The sequence below is a fragment of the Rhinoderma darwinii genome, chromosome 1 (genome assembly GCF_050947455.1).
Source record: "Rhinoderma darwinii isolate aRhiDar2 chromosome 1, aRhiDar2.hap1, whole genome shotgun sequence".
NCBI classification, from domain to species: domain Eukaryota; kingdom Metazoa; phylum Chordata; class Amphibia; order Anura; family Rhinodermatidae; genus Rhinoderma; species Rhinoderma darwinii.
This window is the reverse complement of record NC_134687.1, coordinates 211932483-211947288: the sequence shown is the minus strand read 5'-3', so window position 1 is coordinate 211947288 and position 14806 is coordinate 211932483. Positions and strand designations below refer to the sequence as shown.

Sequence of the window (14806 nt, the reverse complement as noted above, 5' to 3'; positions counted from 1 at the left end):
GTGCCGGAACGAGGGTGAACCCCCCCCCAGACGAGCAGGATTAGCCCCGCCCCCCTGAAGGCCGATACCCTAAGGCACCCTAAATGAAAAGCCCCTCCATAAGCAAGAGGCTTTGGGTGCTCCCAGTCTATCGACCTCCAAAGAACGCACCTTCACCAGGTCACCGATGATATTCCCTACGACCTCATCAACCCGGAGGATTTTGCTCTGCGTAGATACTAAACACCGTGAATTCCAAGTAAAGTGCCTAACCACTATGCTAACTAAAAAGGAAGTGTTACGGTCCCTACCACCTAGGTCTCTGAACATCCCATAAGCCCACCCGGCATAGGAGAGGTTGGCTAACCCGGGCCAGCCGATGGAGGTACCCACCCTTTTATATACCTCTGCATTAAAGGGGCAATGAAGCAGGAAATGCTACATACTCTCCAGTGTATTGCTACACTCCTCCCGAGGACATCCTCTGTCATCAGTGTTTCTGTACTTCAGATTGCCCCTTACATACAGTCTCCCGTGGAAGCAGCGCCAAGCCAGATCCCTCCCCGAGGTCACTACTTGGGCAGTCTTTGAGTGCCAGGGGCTTCTGGAAGTGGGTCATCAGAACCCTTCTGTCGAGAAATTTTCTCGGCATGGTCCCGATCTCCCACACCTCCAGACCCCACCGGCGCACCATCTTCAAAACCAGGGCGGCATAAGCCGGGAGATGCCCGTGGGGTGTACGCAGGTCTTTCACTTGGCCTCCTCTCTCCCATTCCTGGAAGAAGGGCTGAAACCACTCCCTGCAGGAGAGAACCACCAAGGAGCCCTCTCTTGTCTGAGGTTTGCTAGATTAATCTTAATAAAAGTGTTCACTAGGAACACCACTGGGTTAACCATACCTAACCCTCCTAGTCTCCTTGGTAGATACGTGACTTCTCTCTTAATTAGGTTAAGCCTGCTCCCCCACAACAGTTGGAAGAACAGGCTATAGACCCGAGCCCAGAGAGGCTCTGGCAAGATGCACACACTGCCAAGGTAGAGCAACATGGGCATTAGGTAAGCTTTGGCCAAATGAACCCTTTCTCTAAGGATTAAGGACCAACCCTTCCATTGGCCGACCTTCTGGGCAACTAAGTTTAGCCTGCCATCCCAGTTTTTCTTGGGATAATCACCCGGGCCAAATTCCACTCCTAAGATCTTTGCAGACCCCTGAGGCTCAGGAAGGGTGTCCAGGAGACCAAAACTAGGATCTTCTCCTCCCAGCCAGAGACTCTCACACTTGTCACGGTTAATCTTGGACCCAGATGCCCGCGAGTAACATTCCACTTCTGACATCACCCACTCTGCCTCCCCTTGCGAGGAGACGAAGATGGAGACGTCTTCCGCGTATGCAACCACCCTCTGAGTGGCTTCTGGCCCTTCCAAGCCGATCCCGATCCCCGCCAATAGTCCACGGTCAACCCTTCTAAGAAAAGGGTCAATCGCGAACACATATAGCAAGGGACTCAGAGGACAGCCCTGGCGGACACCAGACCCAACCTCAAAGGGGGTTCCAACCCAACCGTTAACCAGTGCAAAAGTCTCTGCCCCAGCGTATAAGGTCTGGAGCCAATTGACAAACCCACCCAGCAGGCCATACCTCAGAAGGACCGACCATAGATAGTCATGATTCACCCGGGCAAACGCTTTGGCCTGGTCCAAGGACAGGACGTACCCCTTCCACTGGCCAGAATTTTCCCGCTCCACTGCCTCTCTAACACTGAGGACAGCACTAAATGTGCTGCGGCCTGGAATGGAACAATGCTGGACAGGTGAAAGGAGCCGGGGTGCAAATTTCACCAACCGATTAAACAGCACCTTGGCGAGAACCTTTCTGTCCGTATTGAGGAGCGCTATGGGACGCCAATTCTCAATACGAGTCGAATCCTTACCCTTTGATAGAACAATCAAAGCTGACCTCCTCATTGACCTCGGCAGAGTGCCCGAGTATAGACACTCATTAAACACCGATGTCAAGAGGGGAACTAGGGTTCCTTTAAAGGTCTTATAGAATTCGGATGTTAAGCCATCCGGCCCTGGCGATTTTTTCAGACCTAGCCCGTCAATCGCCAGCATTACTTCCTCTTCTTTGATTGGATCTATCAAAACATTAAGAGAGGAATCCTCTCCTTGCTCGGGAACAGTTTCAGCCAGGAAAGCCGACATCTCCTCTCGGTCTGGATCCTGCTTACCCAAAAGGTGAGAGTAGAAGGATCTAACGATCTCCAGAATCCCTGACTTGGATCTCCTCAGGGACCCTGTACTGTCTATTAGTCCAGTCACTATTTTACGACTCACTGACATCTTACAGTTCCTGTAGGGGTCGGGCGAGCGGTACCTCCCGAAATCCCTCTCAAGAACCAAAGATGCGTGCCTATCATACTGACACCTCTTGAGCAACGCTTTCACCCCGGAGATCTCCACCTGGCTACCTCCGGCCGAGACCAGATGTTCGAGTTTCCTCCTCAGTTCCCGATACAGGCGGTACCTGCTCATGGACCTGAGGCCTGAAAGCCGGCGGAAAAATCCTGCGACCCTATATTTGAACAACTCCCACCACTCTGACTTAGTGCCACCTAGATCCAACAAAGGTACCTGGTCCTGAAGAAAATCCTCAAAGGCCTGTCTTATCTCTGCTTCTTCCAGGAGAGTGGAATTCAGCCTCCATATACCTCGTCCCATCCGGAGGGATTCTACAATATCCAGAGAAAACAAAATCATACAGTGGTCGGAGAATTCCACCTCAACAACGGACACTGGTGAAGAGATGGCTTCCTCCTTCAAAAAAAACCTGTCTATCCTAGACCTACAACTACCTCTTTGATAGGTGAACCCGGGGTGACCTGGGGTATGCCTAATGTGGATATCCACCAGGCGAGCCTCACTAGCTATGCTATTTAAGGCCACGCTATCATAGCCCAGTCTATCTTTGGAACCTCCTCTATCACGGGGTCTAACGACAGTGTTAAAATCCCCTCCAAAGATGACCTGCCGACTGGAAAAAAGGAAAGGCTTAATCCTCATAAAGAGACTTTTTCGGTCCCACTTTGTTTGGGGACCATAGATGTTAATTAGCCTTAATTCTTGTCCCTTCATGAGAACATCTAAAATCAGGCACCTCCCCATTTCTAATTCTATCATCCGTCTGCATTTTACCGGTGCGGTGAAAAGAACCGCCACACCGCTATATGGCTCAGCCGCAAGAGACCAGTAGGAGGGTCCACGTCGCCAATCCCTCCTGGCTTTTATGACATCTGCCAAAAGTGACAGTCTGGTCTCTTGCAAAAACAAAACGTCAGCTTCAACTCGGCTGAGAAAATCAAAGGCTGCAAATTTAGCCATATCTGACTTAATGCTGGCGACATTAATGGAAGCCAGCGTCAACGGTGCGGGTACCGCCATCCTGGATGATAAAATTAGACGGCTTTCTTCTTTCCTCCCCTGTCGTGATCTGAAGAGGACCCTCCAGACCCTTTCTCTTTAGTTCTTTTTTTGGAGGTAATGGAGTCCATCTCCTCCTGGCGGACCTCCGCCCCCTCACTAACACTCCCATCCTCATCCCCTTGTCCCAGGTTGACCCCTGCCCCAGAGGCCTTTGTACCTCTCAGGGGAAGTGGCCCAGCACCCCCTGAGACCCCTACCTCACCCTCCTCCTCACTTTGCTGAGGAGCTGGAAGATCCGTGAGGGCTTGGTAGCGGTTGGGGGAGAGCACCAGAGGGGTGCAGATTTTCCCTTCCGTGGCCGGGGCTTGGCCAGATGACTTTGGCCCCCTCAAGATCTTATCCTGTGTCCCAGATGTTTTTTTAGGCTGTACCCTCTCTTCCTCACCAACACTTTCATATTGGGAGGAATATCCTCAGCCACTTGCTCCCTCTGGATCCTCCTGACCTCCTCATCCAGTTCAGCGTCCCCAAGGGCATCCGTCTCCAGGGCAGGCTTCGGGTTCAGGCCAGAGGTCCCCCCAGTTACCTGGGCTTCCCTCAGCTCCCTCTCCTTTTGCCTCTTCTCCAGCCTTCGATGGTAGGAAGGCTGGAGCCCTTTCCTTGATGTCTTCACTTGCCCTTTTGCCCCGCCATCTCTGCATGCCTCCTCACCCACAGGAGCCACCCCACTCTCTTCTCCTGCAGGCTTGGAGACAGCATTGACCACGGAGCGAGGACACCTACTGAATGGGTGACCTAAGTCACCACACAGATGACACCTAATCTGACCACACGATGTAGCTAGATGACCTACCCCCCCACAATGAGCGCATTTCTGCACCGTGCAGGCTGCGCTCAAGTGTGAGGGGTCGCCACACCGGTGACACAGCCTCGGCTGTCCCTGGTAGAAGACCAGGATGCGATCCCTCCCAAGGAAAGCAGAGGATGGAATGTGGGACACAGTTTGCCCCAGACGCTTAAGTTTCACCATAAACGTCCAGGCCCCCGACCAGATGCCAAACTCATCCAGATTTTTCCTGGGCATCTCCGCTACCTCTCCAAACCGACTTAACCAGGTCATGATGTCAACACAAGAAAGTGACTTGTTACGGGTGAGAACGGTCACCTTCTTGAGACCATTCTGGCGGGATATTGCTTGTGCAGCAAAATCCCGCCAGCCGGGCTCGTCCTTCACCAGCTCATAATTCCCCCAGAAGACCTCCAGGCCTCCTGGTTGAACAAAGCTGATGTCAAACTCAGCTGAGCCATGAGGGTGTATCAGGGCAAAGATGTCACGTGCCCTGAAGCCCATCCCCAGCAACAGCTCCACCACCGTCTTTCTGGGGGGACAGATCTCATTGCCGCGCCACCGAAGACGGACCACATTCCTCCTGACCACAGCCTGCCCGGTTGTCGGGAGTGACCACTGATCCCCTCTTTTCTCTCGGAAGGCCTCCAACCCGTACCTATCTATCCAGAAAGATAGGTCCCTCTGCACACCCCCTACAGTTAGGGACTGCTTCCCCTCCCTTAAGGCCTGCAGGAGGCGCTGTTGCAAGTGACCTTCCCCAGGGCCAGAGGACGAGGATGGGTGGGCTGGTGGTCCTACCCCCACTACCCCAGCATAAGTCCTGCTTGGGGCACTCGGAAGAGGAGCACCAGGCCCCCCCACATCACCGGCTGATACATTCACCCACGATCCTACCATTCTCTTGGCCAAGCCAGGTTCTTTATTTTTTTTTCTTTTCTGTTACCTTTCCTGCCCTGACCCCAACCCCCACCTCTGCATCATCAGGTGCAGCTATGGAGGGGCCGCCAGCTGACATAAGCGGCACCTCCACGCCACCTTCCGCGTCATCGGTGTCCATATCACTTGCCAGGGCAGGAAAAGACACTTCTTTATCTGCAGAAACATTTTTTTCCATATCTTTTTTTTTACTTTTACTTTCTTCATTAACTTTATCTGCAATTTCTTTTACTTTTTCTTTTGCAGGGCTGCTTTGCAGCGGCCGTTCTGCACTTATTCTTGTCAGGCCACTCCCCTCCTCCATTCCCGAGTGGCTGGCTCCACCCCTCGCAAAGGCTCGGACTCCGCCCTTATCCGAGGCATCGGGTGCCTGCAAACCTATCCCGGTGTGACAGGACCGGCCACGTTACAGGCACCCGACCCACGGGACCGCGCTGCAGCCGACTTCCGGTCCGCCCCTTCCTCTGATGCACGGCTCACACTGCTCACCGGTCTCCGGGGCTCGCCGTCCCCCGGGTCTGGGACCACGCCCCCTGCTGCGCTCCGGCTGCTAGCGCCACCCACTTCACAGTGAGCGGCGTCCGGCGCCATTTTGCCCGTCCTCGCTTCAATCTTCCCGCTCTCCCGCCCCGACTCCACTGCAGAAGGGGCTGGGGGGTTTACGGGACCTGCACTCTTGACCAGAATCTCTTCTGACCCGGAGTGCAGGGGAGACCCATGAACATATACGAGCCTCACTTCTTGTTTTAGCCGTCTCTCCTCCCTCTGCTTCTGTCTCAGCTTCTTCCTTCTCTGCTTCTCTGCTGCCGCACTTCGTGCTTCCTCCTCCGGGGGCAGATCCGGGCCGAAGCTGAAGTTCTCCAGAGACACGGGGGACTCCTGATCCCGGATCTGTGTTAGTATCCCGGGGGGGTGCTCTCCCTCTGACCCGGAACTGGACTCTGGCAGGCGTGCCGTGTTGGGAGAGATCTCCTCCCTCACCGTGAGCTCCCCGGACTCGCGCGGTGCCTCAGAGTCCGACTCACTGTCAGGGACCGGCACCGGAATGTCAGGGGTTTCTCCCACGGTGACCTCCATGCTGGTCTCCATGCTGGTCTCAGCTGCCTCCTCTTGCTGCTTCCCCCCTCTCTGGCTTGCGTCAGCCATTGCCTGGAACCTGTCTTCGTTTTTCAGTTTTTCGGCGAAGACTCCCCCTCCGGTCATTATCGTTCCCCTCCGCTCCTCCACCTCCTTCACTTCCCTTAGCAGGGCACAGACCTGTGCAGCAAATTTCGCCCGCTTGCTGCCCGATGACTTGGCCGCCCTCTGCCGGGCCACGGCCAGGTCACCGCGGATTCGCTGCAGGGACCTCCCCAGGTCTTTATACTCCTCAATGTGGGCCACCAGGCGGGAGCCAAACGTGGCGGCATCTTCTCCTGGCCTCATTGACCCCCACTCGGACGGGTCCCTGCAGCCTTGTTGATCCATTCCCAGTTGTCCTTCTCCTCCTCTCCTCACGGCATGCTGCAATGCCCCAACCCTGGGAGAGGACGAGGCCACGCTGTTACTGCCTCGAGATGTCCTTCTCTCCCCCAGGGCTGGCTCCACTTTCCCAGCCGGCTGGGATGTCCCTCCACCCCCCACCGGCCTTCTCCGGAGGGTGGAGGACCGGGACACCATCTCCAGATGGAGCCCCCCTCGGGGCACTCTGCTAGCCCAGGCAGGTGTAATAAACCTGGGCAGGTGAAAAAGGCAGAGTCCCTGGGACGGTAGTTGCTCCAAGCACAGTGCACCACACCCAAAACACTCCTATCTCCTCAGAGATCAAGCTCGTTCTGGCACCTGTCTTAGCCTGAAACCACCGCTACTGTCTATGTTGCCTCAGGTACCCTTTCAGAACTATAGACATTTGCATATACCTGATAGGCCAGCTGCTATCCCGCTACGCGGTACAGCCCAGTGGTTCCACACCTCACGCCGTGAAAGGAGCTCACCGTGAAAATCAACCAGGGGGCAAACAGACGTGTGTCTAAAACAACAGTTCAGCGAACCCTACTGTGTATGGGGCTCCGAAGCAGACGGAGGGTCACTGCTCCTATGCTAACAAAGGTGTATCGAAAAAAAGGCTTCAGTTTGCAGGGTACTATTGGAATTGGAAAAGGGTTGCCTTCTTTGATGAGTCACGTTTTCTGCTTTATCGAACGGATGGAAATTGTCGTTTCAGGCAAGAAACATTAGAGAACAAACACCCTGCAACCATTGCTGGAAGAACACAAGCTGGTGGCGGCAGCGTTATAGTCTGGGGAATTTTTTCATGGTATTCTCTAGGCCCACTCATCCATGTGAAAAGCACTCTGAACATATTTGTGTATGAATCCATCGTTGCAGATCACATCCCCAGATACACACTATTTGTCTTCCCTGGGGCAGATGGAATCTTCCACCAAGACAATGCGACATGTCACACGGCTAGAAATGTCCGACAGTGATTGAAATAGCATAACCAAGACTTCCAAGTGCTTCCTTGGCCCCCTACTTTGCCAGACTTGAACCCAATTCAGTATCTGTGGGACCACCTCGATCGACTTGTTCTCTCTATGGATCCTCCCCCATGCATCCTCCAGCAAATGTGTGATGCACTGCAGTCAGCATGGCTCCAGATACCGAAGACAACCTACCCGCACCTTATTGAGTCACTTACAGCCTGTCTGGTGCCGTCCGTGCTGCACACAGTGGTTACTCTGGATATTAGCTAGTGGTCATAATAATGTGACTCGACTGTGTGTGAATATATATATATATATATATATATATATACATATACACACATTCATACATACATGTTAAAGACTATAGACGCCTTTGCACTGACTTTTTTTTAACTTTTCATTTGCTGCCTAATTGCAAAATGAAGCAACTTTCTAAAGTTGCTGTAGTCTGTGTAACTCCTTCACCTAGCTGGTTGTCCTGCTAATTCTGATATAAATCCTTCAGATCACTTCAGATGTAGTCTGCTCTCCCCTCCTTTTTTTCCACTGTATTGCCCAGTTAACAGAGTTTTTTGCTGCTGATTTTGATGTGGAAACCGCGTCGGAATCAGCACCAAATAACGTCTGAATCCGCCTCCCATTGATTTCAATGGGAGGTGTAGGCATTTTTTTCCCCAAGCAGCTCTTAGCCACTCATGGGGAAAAAAAGTGACATGTCCTTTCTTGCCACGGTTCAGTCCCTGACCTCCTATTGGAATCAATGGGAGGCAGAAAAAGCTTTTTTCGTTGTGTTTTTTAACCACGGCGCTCAATGGCCGTGGGCGAAAAACACAGCAAAAAATGCAGTGAAAACTGCAGCAAGAAAGTGCAGACAGGTCAAAATAACTTTCTTCCAAAGGATAATATTATATAGATCATAATCTAACTGTACTTTATTGCATTCTACATAACAATAGATTAACCTATCTAGTGTGGTACCTTTTTGTTTTTGCTGACATAGCTGGTAAATGAGATTTGGCACACTTGTTAAAAGTAGAATAAGAAATCCAATATATTCATTTTTTATAGATGTCAAATCTGCAGGGCTCAATTATTATTAACGGCTATGTACACCTTTAAAGGGCAATTTTTTTTTAAATAAAAAGGTCAGTTTGATTAGTGCAACTTTCTAAATAGTTTTTATTATAAAATTTGGTTTTACTTTTTGAGATACAGCTGCTCTGTATTCTCTATACGCTTTGTATACAGCTGCTTTAGCTGTATCTAGCTCTAAATCCTGCTCTTGTCAGTTCTGCAGGACTGACGGGTTCAGTGTCAGCGGGTACTGCGTGTCTCTTACACGCAGGATCCACCTGTAATATATCAGATCTAAGTTCTGAACTTAGATGTGATAGATTACAGGTGGATTCTGCGTAACCCGCTGTTACTGAACCCGACAGTCCCGCGGACCTGACAGGAGCAGGATTTAGCGCCAGATACAGCTGCTATGTATAGAGAATACAGAACATCTCAAAAAGTAAAATTAATTTTTAACAAAAACTATTTAGAAAGTTGCACTAATCATGGCCTTTAAGGCAGCCCATGCAAATGCATACAGCATTGTGAGAAGATAACCTGTGTGTTCGCAAAATCATCTAATAAGACATTTAGACAGTACTTCTATGTTAAATAATTTGTTTTTAATATGTTTTACTTTTAAAGAATCAACATTATTTTCCCCTACACAGACAACAATCAATCCATATTTCAGGTACAAACATAAAAGAAAGACAAACAACTTGGAGGGGTTGCTCGATATCTGAAAAAAGGGTCTTCATGTAATGAAATGTGATGTCAGAAAAAGCCCATAATTAAGAGTGGCGATATTTCTGTCTCTGGAAAAAATGCAGACCATTTTTTGTTCATCTCAGACAATGCTTTTAAGCATAAAGCTCTGCTTCATCTGTATACTGTACATTATTTTAATCAATTATATCATTATAGTACAATACACTTTCATCAAACTTTTGATAGGTCATAGACCTATCAAAAGATTGGATGGGTTGGGGTCCGGGTGCTGTGACCCCCAACATTGCTGAAACAAAGGTGCAGAAGTGCTCATCTGAGCGCTTTGCTCCTTCGGCTATGAGCCGTCTTCAGGCTGACGATTAGCGCTGATCACAGCCAAAGGAGCAAAGCGCTCCGCTGAGCACGTCTGCACCTTTGTTTCAGCAATGGTGGGGGTCTCAGCATCCGGACCCCCACTGATCTAAACTTTTAATTTGTCTCTATGACATATCAAAAGTTTGATGAAAGTGCAGTTCCTATTTAAATTTAGCAAATAGAATAAGTATAGTTGTGGTAGTCACTGTAATTTCACATCAATTTAAATGAAAACAAATAGTTGGTCAAAACAGTTTTAGAAGTTGAATTAAATAGTGTGAAATAGAGACAAAACCAGTTGATTCTTTTCTGGCTGACTTAACTGCACCCACAATAAGCAGGTTTAGCAATACTAAATACAAATTTCATATATTATTGCTTAAGAAAAAAATTTGTTCAGTCAATAAAGATCTAATAGTGGTTTGATAAGCTGCGGAGCCACAATAGTTTTTAGAGTAGTGACTGGCCCTGCAGCTCTTGGAAGGTACTTCAAAATAGTGCTGTCCACTGATGGGAGTCTCTAGTTTGGCTGATATGCCTACTCATGTTTCAAGGCTCTATAAAGGGTCGGACATTGACATACAGTGTAGCTACATAAAGGTGGCACTAGAAAGACAGTTTTTTTGCTTCTAGAGGAGAGCTGAGTTGCTCCCAGGAAACATTGCTCGTAAGACTCCCTACACCAGCTGGATCTCGGCAAGGAGAACCAGTACCTTCCAATGGCGATACCCAATGCATGCAAAAGCTGCATCCAAACTGCACTCTGTGAACACAGCCTTGAGGGTTCACACTTGTGGTACATTGTTTTACTTTACAAACTGATCCAAATAGATAGAGCAATTGATGGAAACGTGACACAACAATTTGCATTGTTTTTTTGCATTAGTAAACCTGCCAAGCATGAAACATTTTTCTGTCCCACTAAAATCAAGCAAAACTGATTGGTCAAGATGTATCCTGAGGTTTTCTTACTTCATTAACATCAATGATGACAGGATAAAAACTGCATGACCTTTTAAGTGAGATTTCTACTCTGCTGCCCATTTTAGTTTGTATCAATAACTTCTTTTATCCAGATATATTTATAAGACCCAAAGACGTAGCATACTACATTCCTTAGACTCTGTGCCACAATGGATCCTGACCGGACGTTCTTACATCAGTTCGCAGATGATAAAAAAAAAATTCATCAAAGGGTCCATTGGTTTAGATTTTTTTAGTATTTTGTCAGAAAAGTAAACACCTCTTCATTTAAAAAAAACAGCAGTATGCTACATATTTGGGTCCTGCAAAATCCCACAGAAATGAAGGGAATGTGTCACAATTCATTTTAGATTTTATAGAATACGTGTCCAAAAAACATAATCATGAAGTATCCGTGTAAAGTCAGTTTTACATTGCACCTTTTACTCACTGTACACAAATGCATGTAGACATGCAGCTGTACTGTAGGTAATACATAAAAGCATAATTATTCTACTATGATTCTCACATCAATGTGAAAAACACTAACCAAGATGGTATATAGTCTATTATGTATATGTTTCCCCTGGCGAGCACTAATAACCCCCCCCCCCCCAAAAAAAAACTTTGGAATCAACCTTTCTGCACAGTAGCTCCCATAGAATTATACACTTCTCATACATGGCAGGTATGAAATGATCTCTTTATTTACCAAGGGTTATAATGAATAGACTGAAGGTCGTCACTCGCAAACATTATCATTGTTCAAAAACTGGAGGGCAGATGTCCTTTGGCCACAAGCCATAGAATGCACAAAGGCGCAACATGATACAGATGAGTCTGCAGAGCATACTATATTTTCTCATTTAATGATCACAAATTAGGGAAAGTATCTCTTACACTTCAGAGAATGTGTGAACCGCAGTATTTTCAATAAAAACAACTTAATGCTGGTGTGAATATCTCTGCAATGAGACCCACATAATCATAGCATAATAACCATGACTATCTCATCAGGCAACTTCATCCTAAAGATGGCATGCTTGGGGGGGCAAATAGATACTTGTTAGCCTTCAAATATAGAACGAATGAACCAATATGGCTCTAACGGGTAGATATAGGTGGTCGTAAACCAAGTTACCATGTAAGGGCGTACGTATTATAGACCATACAGCTGCTATATTGGTCTCTGGAGAGGGGAGGCTCCAGACCTGGCTGGTGCCATCCAATTTAACATTGGGTAGAGAAAACCTGTGCAGGACTCCGCTCTACAATGGAATGGCATTGTAAGAAAGTTATGGCTGACAGAATGCGGAAAGGCAAAAATAAAATCCATGGGTCCTTAAAGAGGCTCTGTCACCAGTTCATAAGAGCCCTATCTCTTACCTAATCTAATAGGCGCTTTGATGTAGATAACTACTGTTGCTGTTTTTGTTAAAACGTTTATTTTTGACCAAGTTATTCACATTTCAAGATTTATGCAAATTTGTTCTTAATGCCCAACTGGGCATTGTTTTACTTTTCACCAAGTGGGCGTTGTAAAATAAAGTGTATGACGCTGACCAATCAGCGTCATACACTTCTCTTCATGCCAGCCCAGCTTGATCCACAGCACAGCGTCATTCACCTGAGCGACGGAAGAGTGAACAGACATCGCCTCCAGCCGTGCCAGGACGTTTATCCGAATCTGCAGTGGCTGGAGGCGATGTCTGTTCAGTCTACCGTCATTCCGGTGAAGGACTCGTGGGATGAAGTGACGTCACAGCGTGATCTTGCGAGATCAAGCTGTGCTGTGGATCAAGCTGGGCTGGCATGAAGAGAAGTGTATGACGCTGATTGGTCAGCATCATACACTTTTTTGACAACGCCCACTTAGTGAAAAGTAATAAAACGCCCAGTTAGGCATTCAATTTGCATAAATCTTAAAATGTTCATAACTTGGTCAAAAATAAACGTTTTTTACATCAAAGCGCCTATTAGATTAGTTGGAGATAAGACAGTTATAAACTGGTGACAGAGCCTCTTTAAGGTAAAACTGGTCTCCAAGTGTAACTATTAATGGAGATTTGGAAAATTTGAGAAGCATTTTTGTTTACATGCACTGTGTGTAAAAATATCCTCATGTGAATCTTTTTCTTTTGCAGCCTAAATTTACAGATGATTGCAAATTTATGGAGAGGTATCAGGAAAACAGCTATAATACTTACGCCTCAGCTACCTACAGAACTGAAAAGACAGGCAGGAGATGGTATGTGGCATTGAATAAAAGAGGCAAAGCCAAAAAAGGTTCCAGCCCTCGAGTGAAACCGCAACACATATCAACGCACTTCCTTCCTAGGATCAAACACATAGAGCCACCTGAACTCTCATACACTGTTACAGTACCGGAAAAGAAAAAGACTCCATATGTACCTGTCAAACCCAAGCCCGTGGTGCCACCTCCGAAGAAGAAAACCAGCCCTGTCAGATATAGGCTGAAGTTCAGATTTGGATAAATTGTGATGGAGTCTTAAAATGGAGAGGTGATATCTTACTAAATAACACTGCACAACATGGGGGTTGTGCTCTGCACTTCATTCCTCTAACCAGTGAGAAGGTCCAATTTCAACTGTTGATATCAAAGGTGGTTTGTTCTAATTATGCAAATGAGTATTCGGAGTGGGGGTAGCGCACTAAGGTTTTATAAGGTTTTATTTAGTCAGCATATATTGGATAATCTAAGATGATATTTATCGCAACAATGCAAAAAGTGTACTTTGACAGTCCTTATAAACAGTTTATAGCTAAAAAGAGGTTATTGTCCTGAGCACACATTTACTTATATGCAGCACACTAGAAAATAATAAACTAAAATATTTGGTAAATAAATGTTTGCAATTGCTTTCTTTTTTTACGTGTGTGTGTGTGTGTGTGTGTGTGTGTGTGTGTGTGTGTGTAGACATGTAAAAGGACTACTGGTAAATCTGCTATCTTACATGAGAGTTATCATATCACATTAAGAAAGTGTATATATAACATGATCATTTTACGATCTGGCAGCAGGGAAATTGGTCTGCAGAATTTACATTTATTTGTTTGCAAAAAGCAGCAGAACCAAACAACCACCGCCCCCACCACCGCCGCCTCTTCTAAGTACCAAGTAGACAAATATAATGGCTTGGAGATGACAACAATTGTGCCTTTGTCAAAGACTCAGGAAGAAGTTATCATTATGGACTTCTATATATAAATGTATAGGGTTTCATATATAGGGCAGTTTGCCTCTAACGTGTCATGATGATCCAAAGTATCCTTTTAGGAGGAAAGCTCCTTTTTAATTTGTCAGTGAGAGTATTCCCTGGACAAAAGACTTAAAGTTATTATAGTTGTCCAGTGTCACATTATCTATTCAACTATTTATCCAAGACATTGTGAAATTGCTCATTGTGGTCCATTACCCTAGTGACAGGGTGGTGTCAGATTATGTTATATGGACAAGCCGTGACCTACTCTTATTTGCCTACTGAATTGCTGCCTCACACTATTCTTACATCGCTACATTTTCGAAAGTTTGTAAAATTAAAAATCACAACAAAACTTATGCGTAATAAAAAAAAAAACAACAACTATATGTTCTCTTAGAATGGTTCTTAAAGGGAACCTATCACCAGCATTTCACCTATTAAACCAGCAATACCAGGTGGTAGTGGGTGAAATATCATTTCTATATAACCTATAATTGTCTTCTTAGTCGCTTGTGTAGCTTTAGTATTCCGTTTTTTAGTGTTCCCACACCGTATGCTAATGAGCATAAAAGAGTCATATCTTCGTCTGAAAAGAGTCAAATCTTCGTTTGAAAAGAGTCATATCTTCATTCCTCAAGTCTTTCCGAGTTTACCCTGCCTCCTTACTTTTGATTGACAGCTCCTCGCCTTCCCCCAGCACACAAAATCCTGCACTTGTGCATTGATGTCCTCTTCTGGTGTGTGCACACAAAGGGACATCGGATTATTACGATAAAAGGCGCAAAATGTTTGCAGACCGTTATTTACAGTCTGAGGAGGAG

The 14806-nt window shown here is 46.9% G+C and overlaps 1 protein-coding gene across 1 annotated transcript in view; it reads left to right on the top strand.

Moving 5' to 3' along the window:
• The window catches only part of FGF5 (fibroblast growth factor 5), a 99544-nt gene extending 85960 nt beyond the window's left edge, over positions 1-13584 (top strand). The window contains exon 3 of the mRNA XM_075849840.1: positions 12906-13584. Within this exon, the coding sequence (XP_075705955.1) occupies positions 12906-13256 (351 nt within the window). The 3' untranslated portion in view covers positions 13257-13584. The remainder of the gene's footprint in view (positions 1-12905) is intronic.
• Positions 13585-14806: the final 1222 nt, after the last annotated feature.